This window comes from Pochonia chlamydosporia, chromosome 7 (assembly GCF_001653235.2).
Source record: "Pochonia chlamydosporia 170 chromosome 7, whole genome shotgun sequence".
Lineage (NCBI taxonomy): Eukaryota > Fungi > Ascomycota > Sordariomycetes > Hypocreales > Clavicipitaceae > Pochonia > Pochonia chlamydosporia.
This window is the reverse complement of record NC_035796.1, coordinates 1,939,226-1,966,227: the sequence shown is the minus strand read 5'-3', so window position 1 is coordinate 1,966,227 and position 27,002 is coordinate 1,939,226. Positions and strand designations below refer to the sequence as shown.

At 50.7% G+C, this 27,002-nt stretch overlaps 10 protein-coding genes across 10 annotated transcripts; 5 read left to right on the top strand and 5 right to left on the bottom strand.

Moving 5' to 3' along the window:
• Positions 1-1,538: 1,538 nt before the first annotated feature.
• On the top strand, positions 1,539-2,382 carry VFPPC_09581 (NLP/P60 protein; the record flags this gene model as incomplete). The annotated part of the gene is made up of 2 exons (XM_018288094.1): positions 1,539-2,009; positions 2,074-2,382. The coding sequence occupies 2 exons, from the start codon at positions 1,539-1,541 to the stop codon at positions 2,380-2,382; spliced, it is 780 nt and encodes a 259-aa protein (XP_018139500.1).
• A 266-nt stretch (positions 2,383-2,648) lies between these two features.
• VFPPC_09582 (polyketide synthase) lies at positions 2,649-5,597 on the bottom strand (the record flags this gene model as incomplete). The annotated part of the gene is made up of 2 exons (XM_018288095.1): positions 2,649-3,491; positions 3,546-5,597. 2 exons carry the CDS (start codon positions 5,595-5,597, stop codon positions 2,649-2,651), a joined length of 2,895 nt encoding a protein of 964 aa, XP_018139501.1.
• Positions 5,598-6,841: 1,244 nt separating this feature from the next.
• VFPPC_16558 (polyketide synthase) lies at positions 6,842-9,250 on the bottom strand (the record flags this gene model as incomplete). The annotated part of the gene is made up of 1 exon (XM_018294311.1): positions 6,842-9,250. The coding sequence occupies one exon, from the start codon at positions 9,248-9,250 to the stop codon at positions 6,842-6,844; it is 2,409 nt and encodes an 802-aa protein (XP_018139502.1).
• Positions 9,251-11,398: 2,148 nt separating this feature from the next.
• Positions 11,399-12,268, top strand: VFPPC_09583 (hypothetical protein; the record flags this gene model as incomplete). The annotated part of the gene is made up of 1 exon (XM_018288096.1): positions 11,399-12,268. One exon carries the CDS (start codon positions 11,399-11,401, stop codon positions 12,266-12,268), a length of 870 nt encoding a protein of 289 aa, XP_018139503.1.
• A 1,182-nt stretch (positions 12,269-13,450) lies between these two features.
• VFPPC_09584 (FAD/FMN-containing dehydrogenase) lies at positions 13,451-15,170 on the top strand (the record flags this gene model as incomplete). Its single annotated transcript, XM_018288097.1, has 5 exons — positions 13,451-14,091; positions 14,144-14,216; positions 14,266-14,872; positions 14,924-15,030; positions 15,078-15,170. The coding sequence occupies 5 exons, from the start codon at positions 13,451-13,453 to the stop codon at positions 15,168-15,170; spliced, it is 1,521 nt and encodes a 506-aa protein (XP_018139504.1).
• Positions 15,171-15,460: 290 nt separating this feature from the next.
• On the bottom strand, positions 15,461-17,062 carry VFPPC_16559 (glycosylhydrolase family 76-2 protein; the record flags this gene model as incomplete). Its single annotated transcript, XM_018294312.1, has 4 exons — positions 15,461-16,033; positions 16,112-16,356; positions 16,420-16,899; positions 16,978-17,062. 4 exons carry the CDS (start codon positions 17,060-17,062, stop codon positions 15,461-15,463), a joined length of 1,383 nt encoding a protein of 460 aa, XP_018139505.1.
• A 1,358-nt stretch (positions 17,063-18,420) lies between these two features.
• VFPPC_16560 (hypothetical protein) lies at positions 18,421-18,627 on the top strand (the record flags this gene model as incomplete). Its single annotated transcript, XM_018294313.1, has 1 exon — positions 18,421-18,627. One exon carries the CDS (start codon positions 18,421-18,423, stop codon positions 18,625-18,627), a length of 207 nt encoding a protein of 68 aa, XP_018139506.1.
• Positions 18,628-19,026: 399 nt separating this feature from the next.
• On the top strand, positions 19,027-20,178 carry VFPPC_09586 (mitochondrial carrier protein; the record flags this gene model as incomplete). Its single annotated transcript, XM_018288098.1, has 2 exons — positions 19,027-19,156; positions 19,277-20,178. The coding sequence occupies 2 exons, from the start codon at positions 19,027-19,029 to the stop codon at positions 20,176-20,178; spliced, it is 1,032 nt and encodes a 343-aa protein (XP_018139507.1).
• A 324-nt stretch (positions 20,179-20,502) lies between these two features.
• On the bottom strand, positions 20,503-21,241 carry VFPPC_09587 (ribosomal protein L22e; the record flags this gene model as incomplete). Its single annotated transcript, XM_022428663.1, has 4 exons — positions 20,503-20,629; positions 20,691-20,887; positions 20,962-20,997; positions 21,227-21,241. 4 exons carry the CDS (start codon positions 21,239-21,241, stop codon positions 20,503-20,505), a joined length of 375 nt encoding a protein of 124 aa, XP_022284152.1.
• Positions 21,242-21,927: 686 nt separating this feature from the next.
• VFPPC_18124 (hypothetical protein) lies at positions 21,928-26,757 on the bottom strand (the record flags this gene model as incomplete). Its single annotated transcript, XM_022429780.1, has 1 exon — positions 21,928-26,757. The coding sequence occupies one exon, from the start codon at positions 26,755-26,757 to the stop codon at positions 21,928-21,930; it is 4,830 nt and encodes a 1,609-aa protein (XP_022285192.1).
• Between the last annotated feature and the right edge of the window lie 245 nt (positions 26,758-27,002).

Sequence of the window (27,002 nt, the reverse complement as noted above, 5' to 3'; positions counted from 1 at the left end):
TGGATGAATTTATGCGAATCAATAGTGCCGACTGGAAGGAGCTAAACAAACTACATACAATTGTGTAGTACGTATTGGAACTGCCTTGAGCTGTAATAAGTTTGGTTCATCTTGAGCAGTAATCCTAGAGATACTTGTGCAACTTTGTGTGCTTCATCTGAACTTGGTGCCTCCATCATTACTATGGCATGCCCTCCGCCATGCTGAGAATATGTCGCTCACCATAGCGCAGAACCGTCAAGGTGCATCGGCGGCCTTTGTCACAATATTGTCATTCCGGGATAGAATTTACTTTTTGACTTCTCAAGCTCAATGCCAAGCTTTGCCACATTCGGCACCACCCGCTAAGCGCAAGCACCAGACCTCAGAATGGCGCGCCACGCTTGTGAAGCTGAAAATAGAAACATTTCCATGGGAGGTTGCAACAGAACTTCGATCAGTCTAATGCGCCCAGTGCAGAATATTGCTAAATTTAATAAACTACGGGCCAGTCATGAGTTAAAGTAAACGATCAACAAGTCTAACATCTTGATCAACATAGCAGCGTCGTTCAGCACAGCAGGCGGGCACCATCACCGCCAACGAACTGATGATCGTAAAGTCAAAAGTCTAAAAACGGATTACAATGCGATTTCTGCACAACCAACAGTAACCGGTGGCAATTCTGATGTTTCACCCCCTGCAGGTAGGGCAAGGCGATCCCACAACCCCTTACCACTGGCTGGCCGAGTGTGCCCCTAAGACGGGGGAATCTGGCGCCGAACCGTCCTATTCTGTGAAGATGCTTAGGGCCCGCCTGGTTCTCCCGTAGCATCCCATCTGTCAGGCACGACTTGAACTTGTGGGCCGCTCGGCCATGTGCCGAGTTGTGTGGTGAACCTTGAAGGCAGCTGGGCTGACGAGCTGAAGCAGGGATCACGACACCAGAGCCACAAAGGGAAACATACTGTCAGGCACAGGTTCTGGGCTTGGCAAGAGGAATAAGCATACAGCAATGACGTTAAAACTGGCATGAAGCTGACCCACCACTGAACATAACGTGTAGATCGTTTTGGGAATGCTCGATGCTCAACAGTTCGTCCTATTCGCCCAACTCAAGTATGACTTTCCCCCTTTTGACAGGAACTATGTGGGAGTTGCTCAGGGTCCCTTACATCCAGCTTCTATTTTTATGGCTGTGCCGAGAAAAGCTGGATCTAGATGCATCGTGGACTTGTCATAGTCGGATCGTCGGTAGTAAGACGATGGCTGCGGACCAATTTTATACAGTGAATGAGTTAGTCTTTTGGTTACATTGGGTGTTTCTTGGCCGAAATTAGGTCAACAAAGCCTTGCCGAGCCTGATGAGAGAAGCACCTGGATGATGATCAAGGAAAGTCAAGTTGGGTTGCTTATGTCTTTCCGAATCTCGAAAATGGGTATATAAGAGTCTATTCATCCTCAATAAATCTTCTTGTTTTACTCAACCACACAAACAAAGACATTTCAAACACCCAACACAACACATCAACATTCTACATCATCTTTAAACAGCCAAAATGAAGGTTTCCACCGTTCTTTTCTACATTGCCCTTGGTGCTACCTCCGCCCGCGCCTTGCCAACTGAGATTGTCGATGAAGTCGCCAACATTGACAATGTCGACTTGAACGAGGCTGTTGACTTTGCCGGCGACCTCGAGGCTCGTGACTTTGCTGAAGTCGAAGAGGTTGAGGAGTTTGCCGACCTCGATGCTCGGGATATCTCTGAAGAGGACCTTGTCTTTGAGGAATTCGCCGACATTGAAGCTCGCGATGTCGAGGAAGAGGTTGAGGAGTTCGCTGACATCGAGGCTCGTGATGTTGAGGAGGAAGACTTTGTCGTCGAGGAAGGCGAGCTTGATGCTCGTGCCAACTTGCCCGGCTTGAATGCTCTTCAGTCCAAGTACGCTCGCGGCATCATCGCCCAGGCCAAGAAGGACAAGGTCGGCGCCCATGGATGCCAGGCCGGTATTGCCACCGCTCTCGTCGAGGTATGCTCACAACGAACCCCTTATTTAAAATGGGAAAATGATAGCTAATCAATGCGAATTATAGTCCTCGCTGATCATGTACGCCAACAAGAAGGTTCCCGCTTCCATGAAGCTGCCCCATGACCGCGTTGGCTCCGACCACGACAGCGTCGGTCTCTTCCAGCAGCGTGCCTCTATCTACAAGAACGTCAAGTGCAGCATGGCAGCAGCTTGCTCTGCTGGCCAGTTCTTCGCTGAGATGAAGCGTGTCAGTGGCTGGAAGACCATGGCTGTTGGCAAGCTCTGCCAGCGTGTCCAGCGCTCTGCTTACCCTGACCGTTACAACAAGTTTGTTGGTACTGCTACCAAGGTCTGCAAGGCTGGTGGCCTGTAAATGTGAAATTGATGGCTCTTTATAATAGGGCCGTGTATATATATGGTATTGGATATATGGTGAAATCTAGAGCTAGATCTCTTTTTTGTACTTACTTTTGTATACTGGGCGCAGATTGTAAATAAGACTGCCAAGTTAAAATTATTATCCTTTCCGTTCCTATGTGATTATTTCATGTTGGGGAGGCTCAACCCATGTCTCTCATTCGTCTACTTCATACATGGAAAATACCAATATACATATTGTGCAATAGTACGCACCAACCCTCAAATCCTATGCTTCGTACAAACAAAATCCGCAAACTTAAAGATAGTAAACGCTGCCCCAAGAAGCTGCTGGAACGGGATATCAACAGCAAATTCCTTGAAAATCCAGGTACGCAGCTCAGCTCCAATCATGCTATCAATACCATACGACGTGATGGAGCCTTCATTAACCCTAACATCTTCCCGGTCAATCATCAACATGCGAGACAACTTTCTTGCCATGCTAGCAGCAACAGTGTCTCTAGCCTCAGAGCCGCCAAGCTCTCCAGACGTCAATTGCTTCAAAATCGTGTTTCCAAGTTGCGCCATATCTCCCTTCTTCTCATTCATAGCCCGAACAACCGATTTGAATCGTGGGTTACTTCTCCAGAAGCAGTCAATATCCTCGCCTGCCTCTGTGATTGCAGCCTCAAGACGGACGGGATCGAGACCGGCTATGAGATTTCCATGTACGTTTTGGGAATCCGCTTGTTCTATGATGGCGACTTCAAATGCCGCCATGAGACTTTCGTCATCGATTCCGTACATCCCCTTCCACTTTAGAGAGGCTTCTAGCTCCAAATTTTCAGAGACGACGCCGATTCCTAGGACCATGGGGATGATGATGGACATGGCGTGCATGCCGTTGTTGATACGATGTGTTGCTAGGGCGTCCATGTAGGTATTGCCTGCTGCGTAGTTTGTCTGCGCTGGGGTTCCCATAGTGCCTGATATAGAACTCGTCATGACGAAGAAGTCTAGCGGTTGATCTGTCAAAGCATCATGAAGGTTCCTAGCTCCTTTTACTTTGGGATCTGTTGATGCAACCCAGCTCTCGTAGGTCATGTTGTGAAAGAGACCATCCTACAGGTTTCCAGTTAGCAATACAACTGGCACAACTGAGATGCTCTCACTTACTTGAAGAACCATTGCAGCGTGAATTACGCCTCGAATAGGTCGATCGGGATCAACTGACGCAACCGCTTGTTCAACGTCAGCTTTTACACTCACATCGCCTCGTACGACCGTGACACTGGCTCCAGCATCAAGCAGATTCTGCATAAGTGCCGCCGCTTGTTTGGAGTCTGCGCCTGACCGTGATAGGAACATGAATGTCCTTGCGCCTTTGCTTATCATCCACAATGTTAGGCTTCTTCCGAGGCCGCCTAAGCATCCAACCAGCAGATAGGTGACATCTGGCCGCAACTTGAGCGACGGGGCAGCAGGAAGAATTTGAAGAGGTGCAGAGTCTTGTTGTTTAGAAAGCTTCTTATGCACTAACACAGTCTTTCCAGAAGTATAGTGATCAGAAAAGTCGGCAATTGCACCATTGATTTGGCCGATATCTCTCGTAACCAGTGGACCAAGAGGCGCAATTTCGTTGAGCTGGTACAGTGCCTCGACTCCCTTGATCAAAGTTTCAAAGTAGCGACGACGATGGGTGTAAATGTCAATCATGTCGAATGCCAGGTAATTTGCTCCCCGTTTAACAGGATTGGAATCAATGGCAGCGCGAAAGTGAAGACGCTTTCGTCCGCAATGGACAAACCGACCAAAGGGTGCGATGTACCGCCAAACTTCCCGAACAATCGCTGGGTCCGTCCATCCAGAGCTGAAGATGACATCAAATTGGAAGAAGCTGCTGTCCGAGCCCCGAATGTTTTCTAATTCAGAGAGGCAAATGACCTGTTTAGTGGGAAGATTGTATAGCTGCGCAACAGCATCAACCTCACGCTCTTCCAGGACGCAAATATATGGCATTGCGCCTTTTGTCTTGGCAATATGAATGGCAGCATTTCCCGCGAGCCCAGAACCAGGGAGAATTAGAAGAGTTTCGTTACGCGAGAGACGGGCAAGCGTGTCCAATCCGTACAAGGCGGCGCCGAACGCCATGGGCAAACTGGCCCTCTCGCAGATTTCACTCTCGTCACTCAACTTTTGGAGAATATATTGCGGAACGCGCTGGAAGGTAGCGAGCTTGTTGAAGCTGAACCCATAGACGAGATCCCCTTTTGCCAAATCGGTGACTTTCTTGCCAACTTGACTCACCACTCCGCTTATTTCGTGACTGAACTCAACGGACAGATCTGTCCCATTGGCAGCCAAAACACCCTCCTTGTTCAATCCACTGGCCCAAACTTCAACTTCAACCTCGTCAGCTTCAAGAGGATCTGGGCGGTGATCTGCCTCAAAGACGATGTTGCCATTTTGGATCTTGCCAATCACTGGGCCGGCAACCTCGACTGCCTTCTCTTCCAGGTTGTGCTCGTCAACACAGTACACTTTGTTGAGATGCTCGTCAAATTGAACACGGCTGATGAAAGTCTTGTTACCGATGACACAGTACTCATGCTCACTAGCATGTCCATGTACCTGGTCGAGCAATTTTTGAGAAACAATGCCCACAAGGTTGTGCTTGCTTTCGTCGTCAAAGTCAACGGTAATGATATTCAACGCCGCCTGCTCTGTGCGTAGACTGCGGCTGAATCCTGTTGATAGATTGTACTCCGGTCTTTTGCCGATGGTGAGGTCTCCATTTGTTGGCCAGATGATGTTCTTGGCAGAGTTGGTGATGCGTTGTAAGCCCAGGAACTCTTCTTTGCCCATGTCCACAAGCAGTGGTAGCTCCAAATCTGTAAGAAGAAGAATGTTTTCGTGTATCGAGCTATTATGGTCGTCGATGGCTGAGATGGCTATGTCGTATCCTTGCACTCCGAATGTGGCCACGAATTGGTCACATGTCTCCTTAACGTATGGTGTAAGGCTGCGGTAAATAATCTGAATCGTCTGGCTGGTGGATATGGTCGTCCTGCTCAGGTGTGGCTGTAACTGAACGTCTGCAATATAGAAAGGTTCAAAAACTTTCTTAACGCAGAATCCAGCTTGATTCAGTGTATCGTCCTGCTCCGGCGGCAAAGAGACGAAGGCCGCAAAGCCATTTGAACCGAGCAACTTTCGACACCGTTCCATCTCTTGCACTGTTGTGGCAGAGCTTATCACCAGATCAAAGGAAACATCCTTAAAAGACGCCATGCCCTTGTTCTCCGTTGTAGAGACTGCCAAATTTAGCTCTGGCAACCTCACCAAGAGTTCCTCAGCAAGAGTTCCTCAGCAAAAGCGCCTTGCAGGTCCACGACCCTAACACCGGGATGCTTAAACTCTAGTAACTCGACAAAGTCAATGAGGCTGAGGTCAGGCTCGCTAGTTGCAGACAATACATCATCCACATCCTGCTTCCAGACCACGCCAGCGTACGGACGAGGCTTCACCGGCTCAGACATGCCCCGAGGGACAGCACCTTCGTAAGACGTGCATTGCATGCCGGTGATCTCCATCATCACCATTCCATCACTCGTAACTAGTTGGTTACTGAGCTCAAAATGGCGTACACCTCTCTTAGTGACCCATGAGTAGGCCAGAGACACCGGAGCCACGAGCTGTCCTGGCGTGGGCACCCAGATAGTAACCTCATCTACCTGAGTTGGAACAGCACCACACGGCATGGCAGCCGAACGACCTGCGTAGATGGCAACAATACAAAGTTGCAAACAAGAATCAACACACGCGGGGTGCAGAACATGTCGTGACTCGCCAACAATGCCATCCACCTTGGTCAGAAGTTTCGTGCTGGCTGCCGCGGCGAAAGTCTTGCCGTCAAAGCGGATGTCACCCATGTCCTGGAAAGTAGAACCGTAGTCGAAGCCAACATTTATTAGCGCCTGATTCCACGCCCTTCCGGAACTGCGTTGATTGAAATGTGGAATATCTCTCGCCACGGGGCGCGTAGGGCGATTATTGACGGCTATGCTTCCAGTCATGTGGTCGTCTTTGACGCCATCTCGATCAATGGACGAAACATGAAAGTCCCACCAGATGCCACCGCCTCGAGAGGTGTTAGCAGAAGGTCTCATGCTCAGTATAACCTCGATACCATCGTCATTATCAGGCGTTACTAGGGCGTTCTTGATAATCACATCGCGCAAGGTGTAGCTGTCGATGGGGACCATGGCACCCGAATTCTCATTGATTTGGGTAATTGCCTCCATGGCCATGGAGAAGTACCCAGACGTTGGAAACACAGCCTCACCACCAAGAGAGTGGTCTTTAAGCCATGCAAGATCACGTAAACGGATGACATTTCGCCACGTTGGCTCTGCCTTGGACGCCCCGATAAGCTGGGAGCCAAGTATGTCGTGGCGCATGTGGGATTGCGCTCAGTGTTCTTTGCTCATGCGAGACTCGGCTAAGTATTCCTTTGTTTTGTCCCATTGATAGGTAGGCAGGTCTGTGATGAAGCAGCCTGTTTTGAGCACGACTTGTCCACTACCTGTCATTTCTTCGATGCCCGCAACTCGACGCATGTCGATATCATGGTTGCGAAGGAACAACTCTCCAGCGAGCTTCAACAGAGAGGCAGCAGAGTCTCTGTTGCGAACCAACGACGGCAGGTAATTCAACTTCCCTAGCTGACATGCGGCCTTGATTTGTCGTATAGGTCCAGAGAGAGCCGGGTGCGGACCAATCTCAATGAACAAGTCAACATCCGAAAACTTAGTTGACGTTGCCACGGTCTGCATAGCTTGGTTGAAGAGAACAGGACTCAGGAGATTCTTACTCCAGTACTTTTCGTCGAGCCGCGTGCTGGCTGGTAGAACCGTGTTGTGCACGGAAGAAACCATGAAGGCATGTCCAGGGACGTCGAATTCAAACGTCTCATACTTTCCGCGAGCCTGTTTCATAAGTTCTTCATATTTTGTAGAAACAGCCGCCATGTGTGAAGAGTGATATGCTTTGCCGTTCGTTTTCAGCACTCTGGCGAATCTCTGTTCCGCATCCAGTTGCAGGCGTATTTCTTCAATGGCTTCAGAATCTCCGCTCAGTGTCACGCTTGACGGCGAGTTGTGACATGCAATCGTCGCTCGTTCATGCAAATCCTTTAAATACGGTGCAACATCTTCTGCACCAAGACCAACAGCAAGCATCGCTCCTTTGACGCCCACGTCTCGCATAACCTTGCCTCGGTAGTAAGCAGCAACAATGGCATCAGCAGATGATATGAGTCCAGACGTGAAAGCTGCTGCTATTTCACCTGACGAGTGGCCAATACACACTCTTGGGCGTACGTTCCATCCCTGCAGTAGCTTTACCAGGGCAACTTGAACAGCCGTACATAACGGCTGCGCGAATTCAGCCTCGTTAACGTGGGATGTCTCGGCGCTTTCGAGAAGAAGCTCTTCAATCGTCCACAGTGGACCATCGGGAAGAAGGCCCAGAGTCGTATCAAGGAAACGGATAGTGTGCGCAAAGCTTGGGTAGTATGCCAAAAGCTCTGCGCCCATGCGAGCCCACTGAGCGCCTTGCCCTGTAAAGACAAACCCCAACGTGGGCTTCTTGCTTGTGAATTTGCTCTCGAGAAAGTCGAAAGTCTGGAGTGTTTGGCTAAACTCACTTTCGGCGGTCTCAGAGCTCGCTACAACCACTCCTCTGCTGTTGAATCGAGTTCGGCGATTTGCCAGCGTATACGCCACGTCGAGCAAGTCATAGTCTCGGACGACGCCTCCTAAAGCTTGAATATTACGGCGAAGAGTAGCACTATCATGAGCAGAGAAAGCCAAGAGATATGGACGAGACCGTTCTGCTTTGGTCTGCATTTGAATCGACTTGGCCGACCTGTTCATGTGGCGATACTTGTAAGTCTGGGGCAGTGTGAGGATGGAGTCGGCACTCTCGACAATAACATGGGCATTTGTGCCACCGTATCCAAATGCGTTGACACTGACACGCTTGATTGGTAGTTTACTTGGGAAAAATTGAGGGTCGTGTGAGACGGACACCCGCCAAGCGTCCCATTTGATCACTGGTGTTGGGTTCATGACTCCTCGTGTGGGTGGAATGATGCCTCGCTCCACGGCCAACACTGCCTTAATCAACGCTGAAAGGCCACTGACAGCCTCACCGTGGCCTATACTCGGTTTAACTGCCCCAAGAATAAGAGGATCATCGTCATCTCTGCGGTTTTTGTTCATAGCCTTGGAAATAGCCTCCACCTCAAGAGGATCGCCGAGAACTGTGCCCGTGCCATGACACTCGAAAAGGCCGGTCAAGCGAACATCCAAGTTTCCCCCACGAAGGTAGGCATTTCGAACAACAGCTTCTTGGCCTTCAATGTTAGGTGTTGTAATTCCAGCACCGGCAATCTTGCCGTTGTAGTTGGTCGCACTGGATCGGAGAACACCACGGATCGCGTCACCATCGCGGATAGCACCCCGAAGACGCTTCAAATAGACAGCACCGACGCCTTCAGCACGACCGTAGCCATCGGCAGAGGCATCAAAAGTATGAGAAGTTGACGTTTTTGACAGCACGCCTAGCTTCGCCGTATTCATGTGCTGATCAATGGTAAGGACAAGGTTCACGCCACCTACTACCGCAGCAGAACATTCCTGATTTCGCAGCGCAGTGCAAGCGTTGTGTATCGCATAAAGAGACGAAGAACAAGCGGTGTTTATTACAGCGCTTGGTCCTCGTAAGTTGAAAACATGGCTAATTCGGTTGCTGAGTATGCCGGGATCCACGCCGGTTGCTGCCAGGGCATGTCGAAAGGCTGGCTCTTTGAATGCCATTTGTTGAGCGTCAGCTGTGAAGCATGCTACGAAGACGGCTGTCTGGATCCAGACAAGTCGTTTAGCTTGACGCCAGCAGACTCAAAAGTCTCATAGACGACTTCCAGCAGCTTTCGCTGTTGAGGGTCCAATGGGGCTGATGTTGAAGAATGTCGGGTCGAATTCGCGACACGTTTCGTTAAGAAAGTAGCCGCCTTTGACGGAGATGCTGCCTGGTCGATCATTGTTCTCATGGTAATGTGCATCAATATTGAAGCGCGACTCCGGCACCCTATCCATTCTCCCGGTGCCTTTGTTTATCATCAAGTTCCAGAATTCGTGGGCTGACTTGACATCTCCTGGTAAACGGCAACCTATGTGTGTGAGCTATACAGTTTTGTTATATTTGGTTATTTCAACTTACCAATGCCTACTACGGCAATTGGTTCGAGTTGCTCGCTGAGCGGCTTCTCCGCGTACTCTGGATAGAGTCGTCGGATACTTTCAGCGTACTCGTCGTCTCCCACAATAGACTGTGTGGAGTGGCGCTGAAGGCCATGACGAGTGTTGTGAGCTGGAAGCACACGCAAAGCTCGGCTGTCACCCATTTCCTTTTTCTAAAATACTACGAATGCGACATCAATTCCGTACTGATTTGCTTCGGAGCCCGTTGTTATGATGGGAGACCTAATCCTCGTTTTGTCGTCGATCAGCCGTGAAAGTAGGATGCCCTGGGGACTTTTCGACCGTTTGACGATCTAAGCTGTCCGGTATTGCCTAAAATTGGCACATTCAACCACCTGCCGAACTTTCGGTATTTACCTGGATAAGTTAGTTCCGGATAGGGACCCATAGGAACGGACAGCTGAGCCTTGGCTTCGGCAGGGACATTGGATCTAGACGTCATGCTGGGAAATCTAGCGGATTATAAGTGAAATGCTATCCCATTTTAATTCATCAGAAGCGATTTGCTTGCAGCGGTTCCGAAGCCTTAATTCCAAGCTGCATGTTTGTCGCCACAGCATGACAGGCATCTTGTGTTCGAGCCTCCAATTTCCAATAACTACGATGAGACATTGCCGTCTACACTAGAGACTAATCATTATCACCAAAGCTAGCAATGTGTGCTCTTATTACAAATGCAGGCTTATCAATGTGTACGGCAGCATGACTTGGCATTTGGAGCACCGGCGCCTGGATTTGTAGCAGGGCGCCACATGGAACAAGTTTGAGGACTGACGCAAGCTGTTTGTATCAAAGTCTAGCAACTGGCAACGAGTGCAAACTTTTTTTATTTACTGCAGCTTGCATTGGTGCAATTACGAAGGGCAGGCAATTGAGACAAGATGCTCAACATGAAGCGCTTTGACGGAAGAGCAATGTGCCCCATCTAAGTGCAGGACGCCATCGCTGATGACACAGGCCACTGCGTCGACTTTGTAAATTGCGAGCAAACATTCAGGGCCTGTGATATGGCATGACCCACGGAAATTTCTGTGTCTTTGATAACGAATTGCCCGCAATGTCCCAGATCCAACAACCTGGATCTTCTTGCTGTTCTCGCGACATCTAATCTCTTTGATGTGCGGGAGTTTAATTCGGAGACCCACACAAACCCCGATCTACGGACCCGCATCTCCGGGAGGGCCATGACCGATCAGGCAATTTTCTCGGCTCTGGAAAACATCGCGACCAACCTAATCACCACCAATCATACAGCCCAGAAACAGTTCAATATCTGGTTGGTAGCATAGAAATGCAGTCCCTTAGTCACGGGAATACCTACGCCTCCATGTTCAACTTTGCTGCCATTCAATAAACCCCAACGAGCAGTACTGCCCGGTGCCGATTCGGTGGGGAAGGCGGCCGCTCTCCCCATCGAGAAAAGAGACGACAGAACTTGCGTGAAGCTTCCCAAGATTGGTCCAAGCAAACCCGTATCGAACTTTATTGGCTCTTAACACGATGCATGTTGGCCCATAAATGGATTAGGCAGACATCAAGCGGGGTAGAGCAAAAAGTTGAAGGTTATAAGTACAGCTGAGCTCAGACCGCCTCACTTTCACCTCGCCACGATCTCTGCCCTCCCCCAATCTCCCATTGTTGTATTCGGGCATACAGCACGGTAAAAAGAACCAAAAAAAAATACACCTTGATCGCTTCGTCACGATGGAGGAATTGCGCTGCGCCGCCATCATCGCGAATCTCGAGGGCATCAAGCACCTCGCAATGTGGATGGGCGAATTCACAAAATCCACAAGCATCGCAAACCTCGACAATCGTGTTCGGCGCCTCGAGACGAGCTTCTGCATAACGTCTCCGCCTCCTGTTACGGAACCTACTTGGAAGGGTCTCGTATGGAGAGTATGGAGACTGCGGAGCAGGATTCCCCGAGACACAGTAAACGAGCTCGAGGCCGATGCTTCCACGGCTGGCAAGGACCTCGTGTCCATGATTCGTGATTCGTCGGAGATAACGCTCGCGGATGTCACGAGCGCGGTTCACAGCATCAAAGGCGTCAAAAAACTTGATCCAGACGACAAGTTTGACAGTGATGACGCGCAGTTGAGTTATTGTCTACAGGTCCTCTGTAATGTGATTGGGGAGAACCAGAGCCTGCTTGGATGCATTCCCATGACCATCGTGGATATATATGCTACCGCCGTGCGCGTCTCGATTCAGTTTGAGAAGAACGGCCGCTGGGGTCCTCATCTACCCGGGATGAGACCGCCACATGTGCCTGCGCGCTGTGGCACGAAGCCGGCGAAGCCATGCTGTGGCTGTTGCAGCTGCTTCTGCCATAATAACAGGCCGGGTGGGATTACTGTTCCCCCTCCTGCCAGGCGAGGCCGTGTGCCGGCGAGGAGAGCGCCCCGATGTAGGGAAAGAAGCACGTCTAGTGAGCGTTCTGAGAGGTCTGTGAGAGAAAAGCCTTCGCGATTTGAGTGGTTCAGGAAGCTGTGCTTTTGGAAGAGGGACACGGTGAAGGATGATGAGTCTATCTCGTCGTCCGACGGGTCTAGGACTATTGTTGATTGACATGTGTCCATGGAAGGCAGAAGTGTCATGGTATGGTAAAAATGACGAGACGGATTCCGATTTATGACGTTATGAGTCATGTTTCTCACTCTTTTAGTGCCGATTAATTGTTAGTTCATTTAATAGTATCGTTCAGAAGGAAGTCCACTGTTGAATTTGCTGTAGTGCTATGTGTTGTCAATATGTATTGTGTAAGGATGTGTCCGGGCGTAGGCTTCAAACTAGAACTTTCAACTCTTTGATTGGCTCAATGTCGGCAAGTATCTCAATGCTTGCAGGGAGTTGGCCGCTTAATTGGAGGCTGTGGAAAGACTATGAAGCTTTAGGCAATGGGCATACGAGCGCTTTGCTAGTTGCATAAGGACTCAGCATCACAAGCCAAGGCCCAACTCACAGGCTTAACTATAGCTGGCTGTCAAACACGTCGTTAATGACGCTGGTTCCCTCTTGTAAGTGCCAATGATTCAAAGAGTCATAACTTTGCCATCCGCTGCACTTTTTAACATAGATCGTACTCACATTCTTCAACGATTAATTGTCATTTGAACTCAAAATTCAATACTCATTCTCTTCGTAATGAACCATCTTGCCCCTCTCGTCCAAGATCCTTCCGAGGTACCCATTCTGGCTGAACCTCACTCCGTCATTGCATATTAGGCTATATGCACATACATCGTTCAACTATTTTCGCAGCATAGGGCCACACACTTAGTTTCATTGTTTTTACCTATGTAGTATAGATGATCAATGCAATAGTATCTCACTTCCCTCGTAGGATCCTGCCAACGTTGCACTGGGTCATACGCCCTGGTCGGTGGCACGTCAGCAGGGTTCTCCGCACAAGTGACAGATTAGCGTGAGCATAGTCTTATGCTTAAAGCAGGATTTGACACCCAACTCGGGCCAAGTGTCAACGCTTGGAAGCTTCATTTCCTGGGGTGTAAATATCTTCCATCCAATCGGGTAAACTAACGTCGGTCCTGCTGCCAAAATGGTTGAGAAAAGCAACCACACGGAGTATCACAAGCCAAATCGGTCTTGAGGTCGTACCGAGCGAGTAATAGGCCCGATCACATATACGGGCGCTTAGACGCGTTATTATAAGATGGATTGTGCGCATCAAAGTTGGGTATGTGGTCGCGAATAACTACACCTGCTTCATCGCATGGGACTGTGAAAACAATGTTGACTTTTCGCTCTGTACTGGCGGTCGCGTCGGTGCTGGCGGTGTCCTCGGCTGCTGTGTACAACACGTTTGATGGTGAAGGGTTTCCGTCGTGCTATAATGTGACGGAGGTGCATGATGCGACGAGCGTTGAGCAGATTCAATCTCTGGTCAAGGATGCTGCGAAGAGGGGACTGCAAGTTCGTGCTGGTGGTAAGGGACACATGTGGTATGATACGCAGTGTTCTGATGATGCGACTGTCATTATTCGCACAGAGTTTGTGAATAAGATATCGGGCTTTGACCTCAATGCCGGGACCGTCACGGTGGAAGCGGGCGTTACGTTCTTCCAGCTTGCTGAGTATTTGCATGAGCGTGGGGCGAACATGGGAACCGGTTTAGTGAACTGGAATATCTCCCTCGGCGGCAGTGTTGCCATGGGAGCTCATAGGACTTCTCTTCGAGAAGATGCAGCGGTTGTTGGTGGCGTGCTGGCCATGGATATCATCGATGGCAATGGCGATGTTCGGCATATTGAGCGCGACGAGTCCAACGACGACTGGCTCGCAGCATCGACATCGCTCGGTCTGTTGGGAATAATCGGAAGATTGAAGATGAAGATCTTTCCCGAAGTCAAGGTTTATGCCATGCAAAAGACGTAAGTACACCAAAACGCTGCATCCAACACTACCCAGCTAATCACAATTCAGTCTGGAAGAGAAAGACGTTCTCAACGGTGATATTTACGGCATGATTGCACCTTACATGACTGCCAATCTCTGGGTATGCCACCTCCCATCCTACACATATTGTCGCTGCTAAACAATCACAGTGGTGGCCATACAAGAGAAAGTTCCACTGGCGATACTACGACACCGTCGACTTCAACAAAAGTAGCCAGCAAGGCTTCCAATCCACCTTCTCCGTCACCGCCCTCGAAGGCGGCGCCGCCAAGGCCCTCCTCGACAGCGGCAAATACCTCCCCTCGTCAAACTGGATAGCCGAGGAAATCTTCTTCGGACAATGGGAAGCGCCCAACTTCCACGAAAAGACGACCAACGAGCCCATCAAGGAGTGGCCCGTGTACGGATACCACTACGACGTGCTCATCGGCGGCCTGTACCCGGACCAAAAGGCAGAATGGGACTACGGCCTGCACGGCTACACCCTCGAGTTAGCATTCCCCGTGACAATGGCGAACAAGATGCTCAAGCGGGTGAGGGAGCTGTTTGACGCGGAGGCCAAGAAACTCATCTTCATGACGTCCACGTACCGTAGTGGAATTAACATCAAGTTTGGGAAGGCGAATTTCGACTTTTTGGGCCAGGTTACGCTGAATACTTCCGATGGGCAGGATTGGTCAAAGGGGGCTATTATGTTTGACTTTCCGAGCTATCACCCTTCTGTGGGGGATCGCAAGCGATACAACGAGGACTTTTGTGAGTTTTCTAGGTGTGGTTTTTGGTGTGGATGGGACTGATGTGTTGCAGATATTAATCTGGCGAATACGCTGGTCAAGGAGTTTCCTTGCAGACCTCACTGGACGAAGAATACGCGCGATGTGCTGACGCGGTCTGTGAAAAATCTGGATGCTGGTGTAAGTCATGACGTGATTTTTTGTGACGTGGGACTGACATTTTGTAGTATTTGAAGCGGTTCAAGGCTGTGAGGCAGAAGATGGATCCAAAGGGGATTTATAGGAGTGTTGTGGGTGAGATTCTGGGCATGTATAAGTGAGGCTGAGCACATATGAAGAAGCATGGATTTTCGATATGGTACATGCCAAATACATGAATACAAGAAAGATTCGGGGTCACTGTATGTTTGCTCGTGTGACGTAAGGACCAACACCATCATCATTGCCCTTCTAAGCGACAACACGAACATAATTCCAGTCCCATACACCACATCCAGATGACCTTGCTTTAACCCCATAAATACCATTGATATCGCCAAACTCATACAAACCTACAATCCCACGCAAAACATCAAAACATGAAAAAAAAAGAAAAGAAAACATCAACACATCACGCCCCCGCAAACTCAAAGCTCATCCACCCAAACACACCAACCGCCAACCCCAACAACAAAATCGTAACAATACTCGCCCCAACCTTATCCCCCGTCGTCACCGGCTTCTCCTTGGGCATCACCGACCCGTCGCCGGCACCACCATCCGGATTCCCCTTACTCGTCCCGCCGGACGTATGCGTCACAGGCGGCTTCCCCTTGCCTATCAACAAGCTCTGCACCGCCGCCAGGGCGCTCATCTCCTGTCCCGCGCCCGTCTTGCCGTCGTACGTGCCGTCCACCCACTTCAGACCGCACTGCCGGCCGTTGGTGCCGCCCGTGCACTGCGAGACGGCCGCCTGCGCGGACTTTTGCAGCACCGGCAGGATGCGCTCGGCGGTGAAGGGCGCGAGCTGCGTGGTGACGGCGTACCAGCGGTGCACGAAGCCCTTGTACGTGAACATGTCGGTCTTGCAGCCGTCGTTGGGCTCGCATGATATCTCTACGGCGACGTCTTTGGGGAAGAAGGTTTTGAGGCCGTAGGTGATGAGTTTGTCGACTCTGTCTTTCCATTTTTGGTCGCCGTTTGTCTGTGAATGTCCTCATGTTAGTCATGTGTAGGTGGAGTTGCTAGCATTCAAAGACTTGAAAGGGAAAGGGTTACGCACGAAATTGTACATGAATGCTGCTCCTTCAGCGAAAATAGCATTATTGTAAGAGTATTGCACTTTGTTTATGTCCTTGCACTGATCGTCGACGTTGGCCCCGTCGTAAATGGCGTAGGTTTGGGGGTCGATGAAGCCGATTTTCTCAACCCAGTCCCACGTCTTTTCTGCCCAGTCGGAATATTTCTTGTCTCCTGTGTAGCGGGCGAGTCTGGCGCCCATGTTGAAGAAGCAGCCGTTGGCGATACCTTGGCCATGTCAGTCACTTTGGTCTAAGAACACCACATTTCATTTTTGTAATGCCAACTCACTATTCTTGTATCCATATCCATTATTAGTGAATGGAATCTGCCATCTCAGTCCTCCGCCACATGTATCATCATGTCGCTGCGGGCTTGCCTGGGTGTTAAACACGGCCTGCGCAAGACCAAGCCAACCAGGTCGATCAGACGGAGGGTCGGGAAACTTGTTCTCCGCGGCCAACATGGCGGCCATACCCCAAAATGCTTGGTCATCGTTTCCCAGAGACGCCGTCACATTGCGCGGCATGTAATCCTCGCCCTCACCAACTTGGAATTGCATGGCCTTCATGATCTCGTCATTGTAAGTCGTGTCGCCCGTTAAAGCCCAGTACTGGATGAGAGTGCCCCACATTGCTCCGCCTTCCCACCAATAATAGTCGCCGGCCGGCGGTGGTCCGGGGAGGATACCGGGCGTGCCTCCGGACTCGTTGCCGTGATAATACTGCAGCATGTCCCAGGCAAGCGTGCTCGCTGATTTTTTAATCGCGTCTGAAAGATTGTCGTCAGTTTGTTGGTTTTGATGGGGTTAGGTTGTTGGTGATGTTGCGTGCAGGTAAAGAAACGCACCGTCGGAATCGAGCGAAAACACCGACGCTGAAGCGGCCAGGCGACCAGCCGCCAGCAGCGTCAAACCAGACAAGCTGAATTTCATTGTGAAATTTGATATGTTCCCTCCCCAAAAGTGTATCAAACACTCGCAACTTTCAATCGAAAAATACAAAAGACCAAACGAGTGACGATAATTTCTGTAGAAGCAATCTAGGCCAAGCCTACGCTGCAGTTACATTCAAACAATGGTCGCAGCAAACGACAACGATACCGCCAAGCATGGAGTTGACAGGTTCGAAAAAGCCAAGAAAGGGCCAAGACGGGTGCCCAGATGCAAAGGACAGCTTGAAAGGAGAAACCGACCCATTGTTTATGACGCATGTTCAGGGCGGTTTACAATGATCTTCATGCTTACTGGAGTGTATACGCAAACAGTCCGAGTCGCATCGCACTGCTACCAGGTTACGCGAACGAAACATTTGATCTTCTCCAGTGTTTTGAGAGGACGTCTGCCAGTGGGAGTGGGAGTTGAAGATGGTTGGTGGAGAAGGTGTGGCAGTAAATGGGTTATTTTGCTGCGACTAACGGTTGACATGGCAAGACAGAATGACGATCAGTTGATGGAGGTGGGTTGGCATTGTTGGGTAGATGAAATTCTCTCGACCAGTACCTCAACAAGCAAACAAGGCACTTACTTAATGTAGAAATCTTGTGCAATGAAGACAGCTTCTGGCCAAAAGTTGACTTGCAGACTTGCCATGATACACGGCTACACGGCGTGTGTCCGGTGGTTGTGCAGTATAGATCCTGATGGCATATTGGGGGAATAGTGACGGGCCTAGAAATGCAACACAGAAGATAATTAGCGTCCCTGACTAGCAAAAGTAACGAATGCCAACACGGCCAAGTGTGTTTACCACATACCGGGTGTATCAAGTGCAGGTTCCACTACAATGCTTCGGATTCATCAGCCGGCCCACGGGAATACCACTGAAATAGAGCCCAAATTTAGATACGATGCTTCCAATTAGACTTAGTCGGTGCTTGGCAACGTTTCCAGACAGTGTGCAAAGATAACGACATCAAAAACCCACGGCAACGGCATTGGATCAATACCATGTGTCCTGGAGAAGCAGACATTTCGATCAAATGGCATCACATGTGTTTGACGATCACCATCTGACATTGCACGAGAGTTCGCGTCATGTCTCGCACAGCATAAACCATCCATCCTGCAGAGCTCGCTGTGAATCAATTCGCGGTATCACCATTGCGTGCACCAAGAAGGGTCTCCAGGACGTCGGTTGATTGCATACTGACGAGGCGCTGCTGGTTTCGCCTTGCAAGATTGCTGAAAGGAGCCTCGGCCACTATGCTGGTTAGGTAGACAATTCAAAGAACGCCTTCGCGTCGCATGTCGCGTGAACATCAAAGAGTATTCCCATAGGCTTTCGCTGATTTATGTCGCTTTGGGTACCCCATACACTTGATAAAGCCGACGAGCATCTATCCCAACGCCATGCTGCTTCACCCACGGCTAAACAAGATCGAGATCGTGTTCTGATACGCAGCATGTCCACCGTTTCGCGGCATCGACCAATGCATTACTTATTCTGCATGTGTGCACAGCAGCATGTATCCATCGTCGCATTAAATAACATCGGTTAGGCTCCAATGCACTCGTTGTCCAACCTCAAGTTTGGACTCAAGTTGTCGTGGCATGGCACGTCAAACGGCGAATGAGTTCGAATGAGACTCGAAGCTCCGATTCCGCAGTCAGTCGCCAAAACTCTTGGCTGTCGTCTCCACCGAAAATGCCGACCTCACTTTCGCTTACTCAGTCAGTCTCATCTTCAACAACATCTGCTTTAAGCATTCTTAGTTATTTTACGCCTTACTACGACGCAATACCCTCATTCACCCGCAATTGATGGATTGTTAAACCAAGGCTCACCATTTGCCTTCTCCTGCTGCTGGCAGTGACCCTGGTCGACACTCACCCTCACTTGTTATCACCTCACTGCTCAACCACACATCTGCTCACTCTGGCAGTGAGTTCGTCTCGCCATGGCCTCGACAGTAGTTGGCGGCACGCAGGCCGGCAAGGAGGATGTACCTACAACAGCCAAGAAGTCCTCATCGCGGGATTATAAAGGCTTTGTAGCAGGGGTCTTTAGCGGCATCGCCAAACTCTCAGGTGAGAATCGTGGCCTTTCATTTTGCATCATCACCAACCCAACTCTGCCCTCGTACTTATAAGTACAAACGCATAACTTTCCCTCACTCTGTAAATAAACCAAGCTGACCACAAGCCCAGTCGGCCACCCCTTCGACACCATCAAAGTCCGCCTCCAAACCACAAACAAAGGCCGCTTCACCGGGCCCCTCCAATGCGTCACACAAACCATCAAGAACGAAGGCGTCCGCGGCCTCTACAAGGGCGCAACACCGCCCCTAGTAGGCTGGATGTTCATGGACTCCATCATGCTAGGCTCCCTAACCGTCTACCGCCGCCTCATGGCCGAGAACATCTTCCACGCCTCGTCATGGACCCCCGGCGCCGGCGACAACGTCGGCCTCGGATTCACCGCCCTCATCGACAGATTCAACTCCTCGCCATCATCCTCACTCACAAATCTTCCCCCACTAGGCCACGGCATAGCAGGCATCTTCGCCGGCGCAACGGTAAGCTTCATCGCCGCACCGGTCGAGCACGTCAAAGCCCGTCTGCAGATCCAGTACGCGGCCAAGAAGTCGCAGCGCATGTACTCCGGCCCCATAGACTGCCTGCGCAGAATCTACACCCACCACGGCGTGCGCGGCGTCTACCACGGACTATGTGCCACCATGATTTTCCGAAGCCTGTTCTTCTTCTGGTGGGGCAGCTATGATATGCTTTCGAGGTGGATGCGGCAGAAGACGAATATGAGTGCGCCGGCGATTAATTTCTGGGCGGGCGGGCTGAGTGCCCAGATTTTCTGGCTGACTAGCTATCCGAGTGATTTGGTGAAGCAGAGGATCATGACGGATCCTTTGGGAGGCGGGCTAGGGGATGGGGAGAGGAAGTTTCCGAGGTGGAAGAATGCTGCTGTGGCGGTCTATAGGGAGAGCGGCTGGAGGGGGTATTGGAGAGGCTTTTTGCCTTGCTTTTTGAGAGCGTTTCCTGCGAATGCGATGGCGTTGTTGGTTTTTGAGGGTGTTATGAGGACGTTACCTTAGATTTGAGGTTGGGGCAGAAGATACAGTTGTGTTCGTGGGAGTATACACCCGGTCAGATGGCATCAACATTTATACCACTAGATCGCACAACATAGACAATTCAGCATTTCACATGACTCTTTCGATACGACAATCACAATCACAAAGTTTGAACATCAAATTTGAGTCTCACTCAAAATGGCTGGTTGTATTGGTGGTATCATGTGTCGTCAAACAACAGTCACCATCGTCGTCCGACCCATTCCCTATCCCCCAATCATGACCAATCCATCTCTCATGACAAAGTCTGTCAAGTAATCAGAGACGCAGCAAAGCGGACCTAATTTACTCGTCATCCTCGTCAGCCTCGTCGTTGACGACGTTGAAGAACTTGAGCTCATAGACACCACGGGAGGTGGAGACGACTCGGAGCCAGTCACGGAGCTGCTGCTTCTTGAGGAACTTCTTGGTCCTGTGATTTCACCAGGTCAGCATACAAAAACAGCCCATCGGCAAAAATGGCCAGCACGTACAGGTACTTGAGGTAGCGACCAGACAGCTCGTTGTGGGCAATGATCTCAATCTTGCCCTCGCCCTGCTGCTGGACAATGACATTGTCGCCCAGGTTGTTGGTGCGGCCCTCGACCTTGATGGTGTCCTGGAGGAACTTTTCGAAAGCAGAGACGTCGAAGATCTTGTCGCTAGCAGGCTGCTGAGCGTTGATGATGAACTACATACCAGTCAGTATAAACCACTCCCGCGAGGCCACGAGAGCCGAAATGTTAATGTCAAGAGCAAACGTACCTTCTTGGTCTGCTTCTGGGCCTTGCCCGACTTCTTCTATAGAAAATGACAACTTAGCCTACTGCACTATTTTCATGGCGCAAATATTTCACATTCGCACAGCCGATAACTCTACACCGCCAATCGCTGCCCTCCAAACACAGTCTCGACAGCATCTCAGCATGTTCGACGGCATTCGTTCATAGAGAGGTAGCGATAAGGAGTCGAGACGAATCGGCCGACGGGTGGCATTGCGTCAAACAGCAAAGCGGTGTCAGGTACATACAGTCTGAGGAGCCATTTTTAAAGTTGTTGAGTGAGTGTTTGCTTTGGAAGAACGCAAAGAAGTCGAATCCTGCGCCTTTGGAAATTTTGCGTGGTGTGGTTGAGAGAGAAAAAAAAGACGTGCAGCCCACTTTGTGAGATTCCCCAATTGGTGCTGCGATGGGTTGCGGCGCTTGGTGGGCTCGGCTGCTAGAAATTTTGGTGTGAGCTCCAAAATGGCACGAAATTAGGGCTCCGCTGTGCGCTGCTGCGGGGCACTGTACCGATAAGGCTTATCGCGACCGATCATGCAGAATATCACGTGACTTAACTTTGTATCTGACCGTGTAAGTCCTCCTTCAGCCTGTTCAAAGTGTTGGATAAAGAAAAGACGACTCAGCTAGGAGACGCATATGAAGCGATTACGCACTTCTGTGGAGAGCAATGAAATATCTTGAGGCTCAGCCTCAGAGTTCAAGTATGCCAGCAACACATACGCTCGCTGCTTCAGCGACATTTCTTTAGGTCATCCATCCGCCATGTCATCCTGTTAGTCACCAGCAATTCGAGGCCCATATTTGAATAACAAAAATCAATTTCATTGCCATCATTCCCAAGCGTTAAACATAAAACCCAAAAGCTGTCCATAAATCAATCTCTCGACACTCGTGGGTCATTGACTCGTACACATCATACATCGTGATTATCCACAAAGTAAAATAATTATCCAAATATCCTCCTGAAAACCCCCTTGATTCCAGAGGACTTCTTTTCCTCTTCCTTCTTGCTGCGCTCGCTCTTTCGAGCCCGCCGAGCGCCATCTTCAGCAGGAGGAGTGCTACTGCTGCTACCCTTCGAGGAGGAACCTCGGGTGGCATCAACTGACTCTCGGGTCTTGGTCGTCTTAGAACGAGATTGATCAGTTGAAAGGCGTCCGATGCCGCCGTTTTTAGATCGTGTGGTGCTGGCCCGCTTAGGAGACTCATGGGACTTGGAGGATTCAATGGGGACTTCGACCACTGTCTCGCCGGCGATTACGGGGTGGACACCAGAACCTACAATTCCTTCGCTATTCTTGAGTTCGAAAAATTTCTTGTCAGCTGTCAGTGGTGTAGTCGGCTCCCGTTCGACAGGCGCGGAAGTTGAGGCAACACGTTCAGACTTGTATTGGCTTGAGTGGCTCTGCCGGCGAGAGGAGCGATGGCTTCTCTCAGCTGGGTGATCCACATCTCTGCTGCTCCTGCGGTCCCTGTGGGCAGACCTTTCAGATCGCTCGGAACGCTCTGATCGTTCCGATCGTTCTGGGCGCTCAGAATCTGGTTCAGTAACTTGGCGCTCCGCCTTCCGTCGTTCATGCTCGGCCTGTTCTTCGGGCGTTCGTCTTCTCTTGCCAGAACTTCCGGAGCTTTCGCCAGAAAAGCCACTGTCACGTCGTCGAGGAGTCCTAGGTGGTGTCTTTGAGGCATCCTCTGCGGTGCGGTCAGAACTGTGACGGCGGCTTTGAGAGGCGTGTGAGCCGTGTGACGACTGGCGTCTGCTCTCGCGTGGCTCTTCTTCACCACGGCTACGGCTAGATCGGTGAGAAGAATGCCTGTGGCGCCGATGCCTTTCTCTCTCTCTGTCGCCACTTGACGCGCGAGGATCTCTTAAATTTTCGTCTGCAGATAAGTCAGTATCAAGCTGGTGTGAGTCTTCCTCAACAATCTCCCGTGAAGCAACCGAGGGAAATTCCTTTTCATGGTCTTGGAAGGGCCCGGCCTTGGGGCTGGAGGGAGGGCTCAAAGCTTCTGCAGTTGCGTAGATGACGACCGCAGCCGCAACTGTGTCCTCGGCATTTCGGACAGCCAGCTTCTGCTTGCGCTTCAAAGTCTTGTCGCGATGCTGATCTACCATTTCCGCGTCAGGGACAATGACAGCAGGCGTGGGAGATCTTAAGTCCATCTGACTCTTAGTTATTGGCAGGGTGAGACTTGAAGCCGATTGAGGTTGTGAATCCATAACGGAGGCTGGAGGTTCAACGTGAAGAGCTTTTTGTTCATCGATGACATTCCGCTCTTCCAACGCACATCCAGTAGCCTCCGACTCAGAAGCTCTCACTGGTTCAGTGACATGTTCTTGTTGGGAAGTTGTTTCTGCCACTTCGACTGGCTTGGAATTCCCCGTCACTGCTGCTGCTGCTGCCACACCTGCAAGGGCCGCCACGCCAGCAGAACCAAGAGCAATACCAGCGATCCGACCCATCGTAGATTTAGATCCGTCAGTCGGCCCATCAACTGGACGACCTTCGCTCTGAGATTCGTACTGGCGCTCAGTAACTGGGGCTTCACGTTCCACAGCTTTCGGTTCCAAGTCAAACTCCTCCGAGGCATCAAGAAAATCTTGGTCGTCATCGTCGTCATGATCACCTGGGGCGGCTTGCTTGTCCTCAGCTGTTGCTTCTGGTGATGCCAAAGTGACCGGTTCCTGTGCTGCAATTTCTACCGCTTCGACTGTTGGCTTAGTTTCCACTGTGTCGCATCCGACAGCCGACACTAACGTCCCGTCAGAAACAGGAGTGGCTTCGTCTTGAGAATCAACAGGAGCAGTATCAGTGGCAATAGGTTCCTCTACAGTTGCAAGGTCAGACGCGGGTTCCACTACCAATGGTTTGGCCTCCAACGTCAACGTCGGAGGTTCCTGTGGCTCGGGATCCTCGTTTGGCTTTGTGAGCGCCTCCGGCTGGAGCTCCTCGTCTGCAACAAGCTGTTCCTGACAATCAGCATCTACTATGCCACGGCCTTGCTCTGCCACAGCAGGAGCATCCACAGGCGTTGCAACACCTTGTTCTGGCTCTGAGGTCATGTCAGCTGCGACTTCCTGTTCCTTGTTCCCGTTTGGCGCAGTGGGAGTCTCTGTCTCAGCTTGTGGAAGGCTGGAAGTATCTGGAACAACTTGTTGCGAAATGTCTGGTTCGCCGGCAATCTCAGTGATTGGATGCTGCATTGGAGTCTCAACAGTGTTGTCGAGTTCCTTGGTCTCCGTAACCGGCACGTCTGTCTCGCTCTGTAGCTCGGCTGAAGCAACAGGAGGGACTTCTGCTTCAGCCTGAACCGTCTTTGCCGCAGGTTCAGCAACAGATAGGTCCACAGAGCTCTCGAAGACCTCGCCCTTTGCCTCAGATTCGGCAATTTCTGCTATTACCTGGACCTCTTCGGCACTCATGTCAGGCACGGGTGCATCATTCACAAGAGAGGTTTCAGCGACCAGGTCTGACTCAGACGAGTCCTCTTGAGCAACCTCAGCGAACCCTAGGGCATCTGTTTCCCCAATTTGAGCATCAACCTTTACCATGTCGCCTTCAGGCTCGGTAACCGTCTCAGTGATTTCAGTGGATGGAACAGCATGATCTTCCATCTCCCGTGTTGCAGAGGGTTCTTGTACAGTCTTTGCCACAGAAGCCTCAGCATCGTCGACGAGTGCCCAAGAGTCTGACAGAGATTGCTCTTGGCTCACTGGAACAGCTTCATCATCAGAGAGCTTCTCGTTACCAGTTGGCTTGGATCCTGCGGCTGTGTCATCTAGCGCTTCGCCACTGTTGTCAATTACAATGGGACTGTCATGCTCGGAGTCCGCCTTGACGTCTGCTTCGGTCGGGGGCTCCTGAGGCTGTTCGTCGCCGTGAATCTGGGTAACCTCGGCCACAGCGCTAGACTCCACATCAGGGACGGTTGCAGAGTCTATAAATGCGATGGGTTCTTCCAAGGCAGGCAGAGCTTCTTCCACTGTTGTCGACAACACAGCCTCTTCAATGGCTGGCGGAGAGGATTCATCTTCTGGCTCTTGGTTGGCATCTTCCGGTAGAGCTGCATCCGCTGAGGGCGCGGGAGGTTCCAATTCCGTTACTGACGTAACGAGATCTTCAGTGACAGGTTCAGATGGCTCATCAGCTGACTCCTTATCCAATGTCTTCGCCGCAACTGTGCCATCTTCGACGGCAGTGTCCTCGCTTGGAGCCTCCAACTGGACATATTCTTCTGTGATATCAGGAACAGTGGCATCTTCAGCTTTTGCTTGTAAAGCAGACTCTTCCTCAAGCTGGGAGGATGCGTTCTCAACGGTTTCAGCCAAAATAACAGTCTCCTTCGATACAACCTCTGAGTCTTGAACTGAGGGCACAATGATTTCATCCACAGGTTGAGAGGCAGGCTCTTGATTCTGCTCGTCTAAATCAACTGATTGGTCAATGGCGGCAGGAGTTGGATCTTCAGAGTCGTTGACCAAAATAGCTACATCGACCTCTGGCGCAGTTGACTCATTAGCGGCAACCACAGACTCATCTGCTGGAACAGTTTCTTGGTTCTCATCTGACGCCAATGCAGGCTCGGTGCTGTCTGCTAGAGATTGTTCTTTGTTGGACTCAGAAGCAAGGACAGATTCTTCCACAACTGGACAAGTTTCCTGCATGACCGTGGTGGAGACATTCTCCTCAACGGCTGGTTGGCTCTCCTCTTCTGCTGGGGTGACCATACCGACAGTTTCGGTGACGTCGGGTATGGGCTCCTTTGCTGGAACCGTCTCAAGTGCCTCCGTGGCTGGTACGAGTTCTTTGACATCGGCTGTCGCACTAGCCGGAGCGACTACTGTCACAATATCTGGCTTCTCTTCTGACTGCAAAGCAGGTTGCTCCACAGCTTGAAGTTCTTCTTCTGCAGAATTGGCTGATGCAACAGGCTCTCCACTGACTGTAGGAGCTGCCTCGTTTGGAGCTTCATCCATAATGAATTGCTCGCCGGTATCTTCAACAGATGCAGACGCGACAGCAGTGTCCGTAAACTCGGGGGCACCTGGGACCAAACTATCGGCAGGCTCTAGCATAGATTCATTGTCTGGAGCCTCTGATGATCCAGGCTCCCTTGCCACAGCAGGGTCTACCTGTGCAGGTTCGGTTGACCCAGCTTCATTTGTGATGTCAGTGACAGCATTCTCGGGAACTGCTTCTTCCTTTGCGTCATTAGCAGTTGCAGCCTCTTCCACAACTCCAGATGGCTCTTCATGGTTTGTGACGGGCTTGAGATTCTCATCCTCCAGCGGATGTGGCTGTTCCAACTCGCTAGCAACAACAACGGGTATCTCGCTGCTGGACAATTGTGGTTCATCGCTCGGAACTTCTAGAGGAAGGTCTGCCAATGGCAATTTTGTCTCTTCGGAGCCATGAACAAGAATGGAGTCCTGTTCCACGGCAGCCGCTGGTTCCTCCAATGCTGCCTCATCAGGTCTGTCAGTGACTGATAATGTTTGCGCCTCAGTCACAATATGCGTAACAGGTTCCTCCGTACCAGCAGAGTGCTCCTCGGCATCGATGACAAGTTCCTTAGGATCAGGAGCAACTTCCTCTGAAAAAGCAGTTGGTTCCTCAGTATCGATGGCTGGCTCTTCAGCATCAGCAACTAGCTCAATAGCTTCAGCAGCCGGCTCTTGGGCAGGAAGTTCGTCACTGGCTAGTTCCTGGCGAGATTCCTCGGCCGGTGGCTCTTCAGCAGGGAAGTGTCTTCGAGGGAGTTCTTCAGCAGGCATAGTTCTTCAGCAGGAATTCTTGCACAGCAGGAGTGGTTCTTTCTAGCATAGAAGGGTTCTTCAGCAGGAGAGATTGGGCTTCTGTAGGAAAGTTCTTCAGCAGCGAAATTGTTCTTCAAGCCGGCAGGCAGATAAGGGTGGGCGACGAGCGGATCTGAGAGGAGCCAAACAGTTCGCTCACAGTGCAGGAGAAGATCGATAGAAAGAATACAGTAGTAATCAGTGGAAAGTATCTATAGAACAGC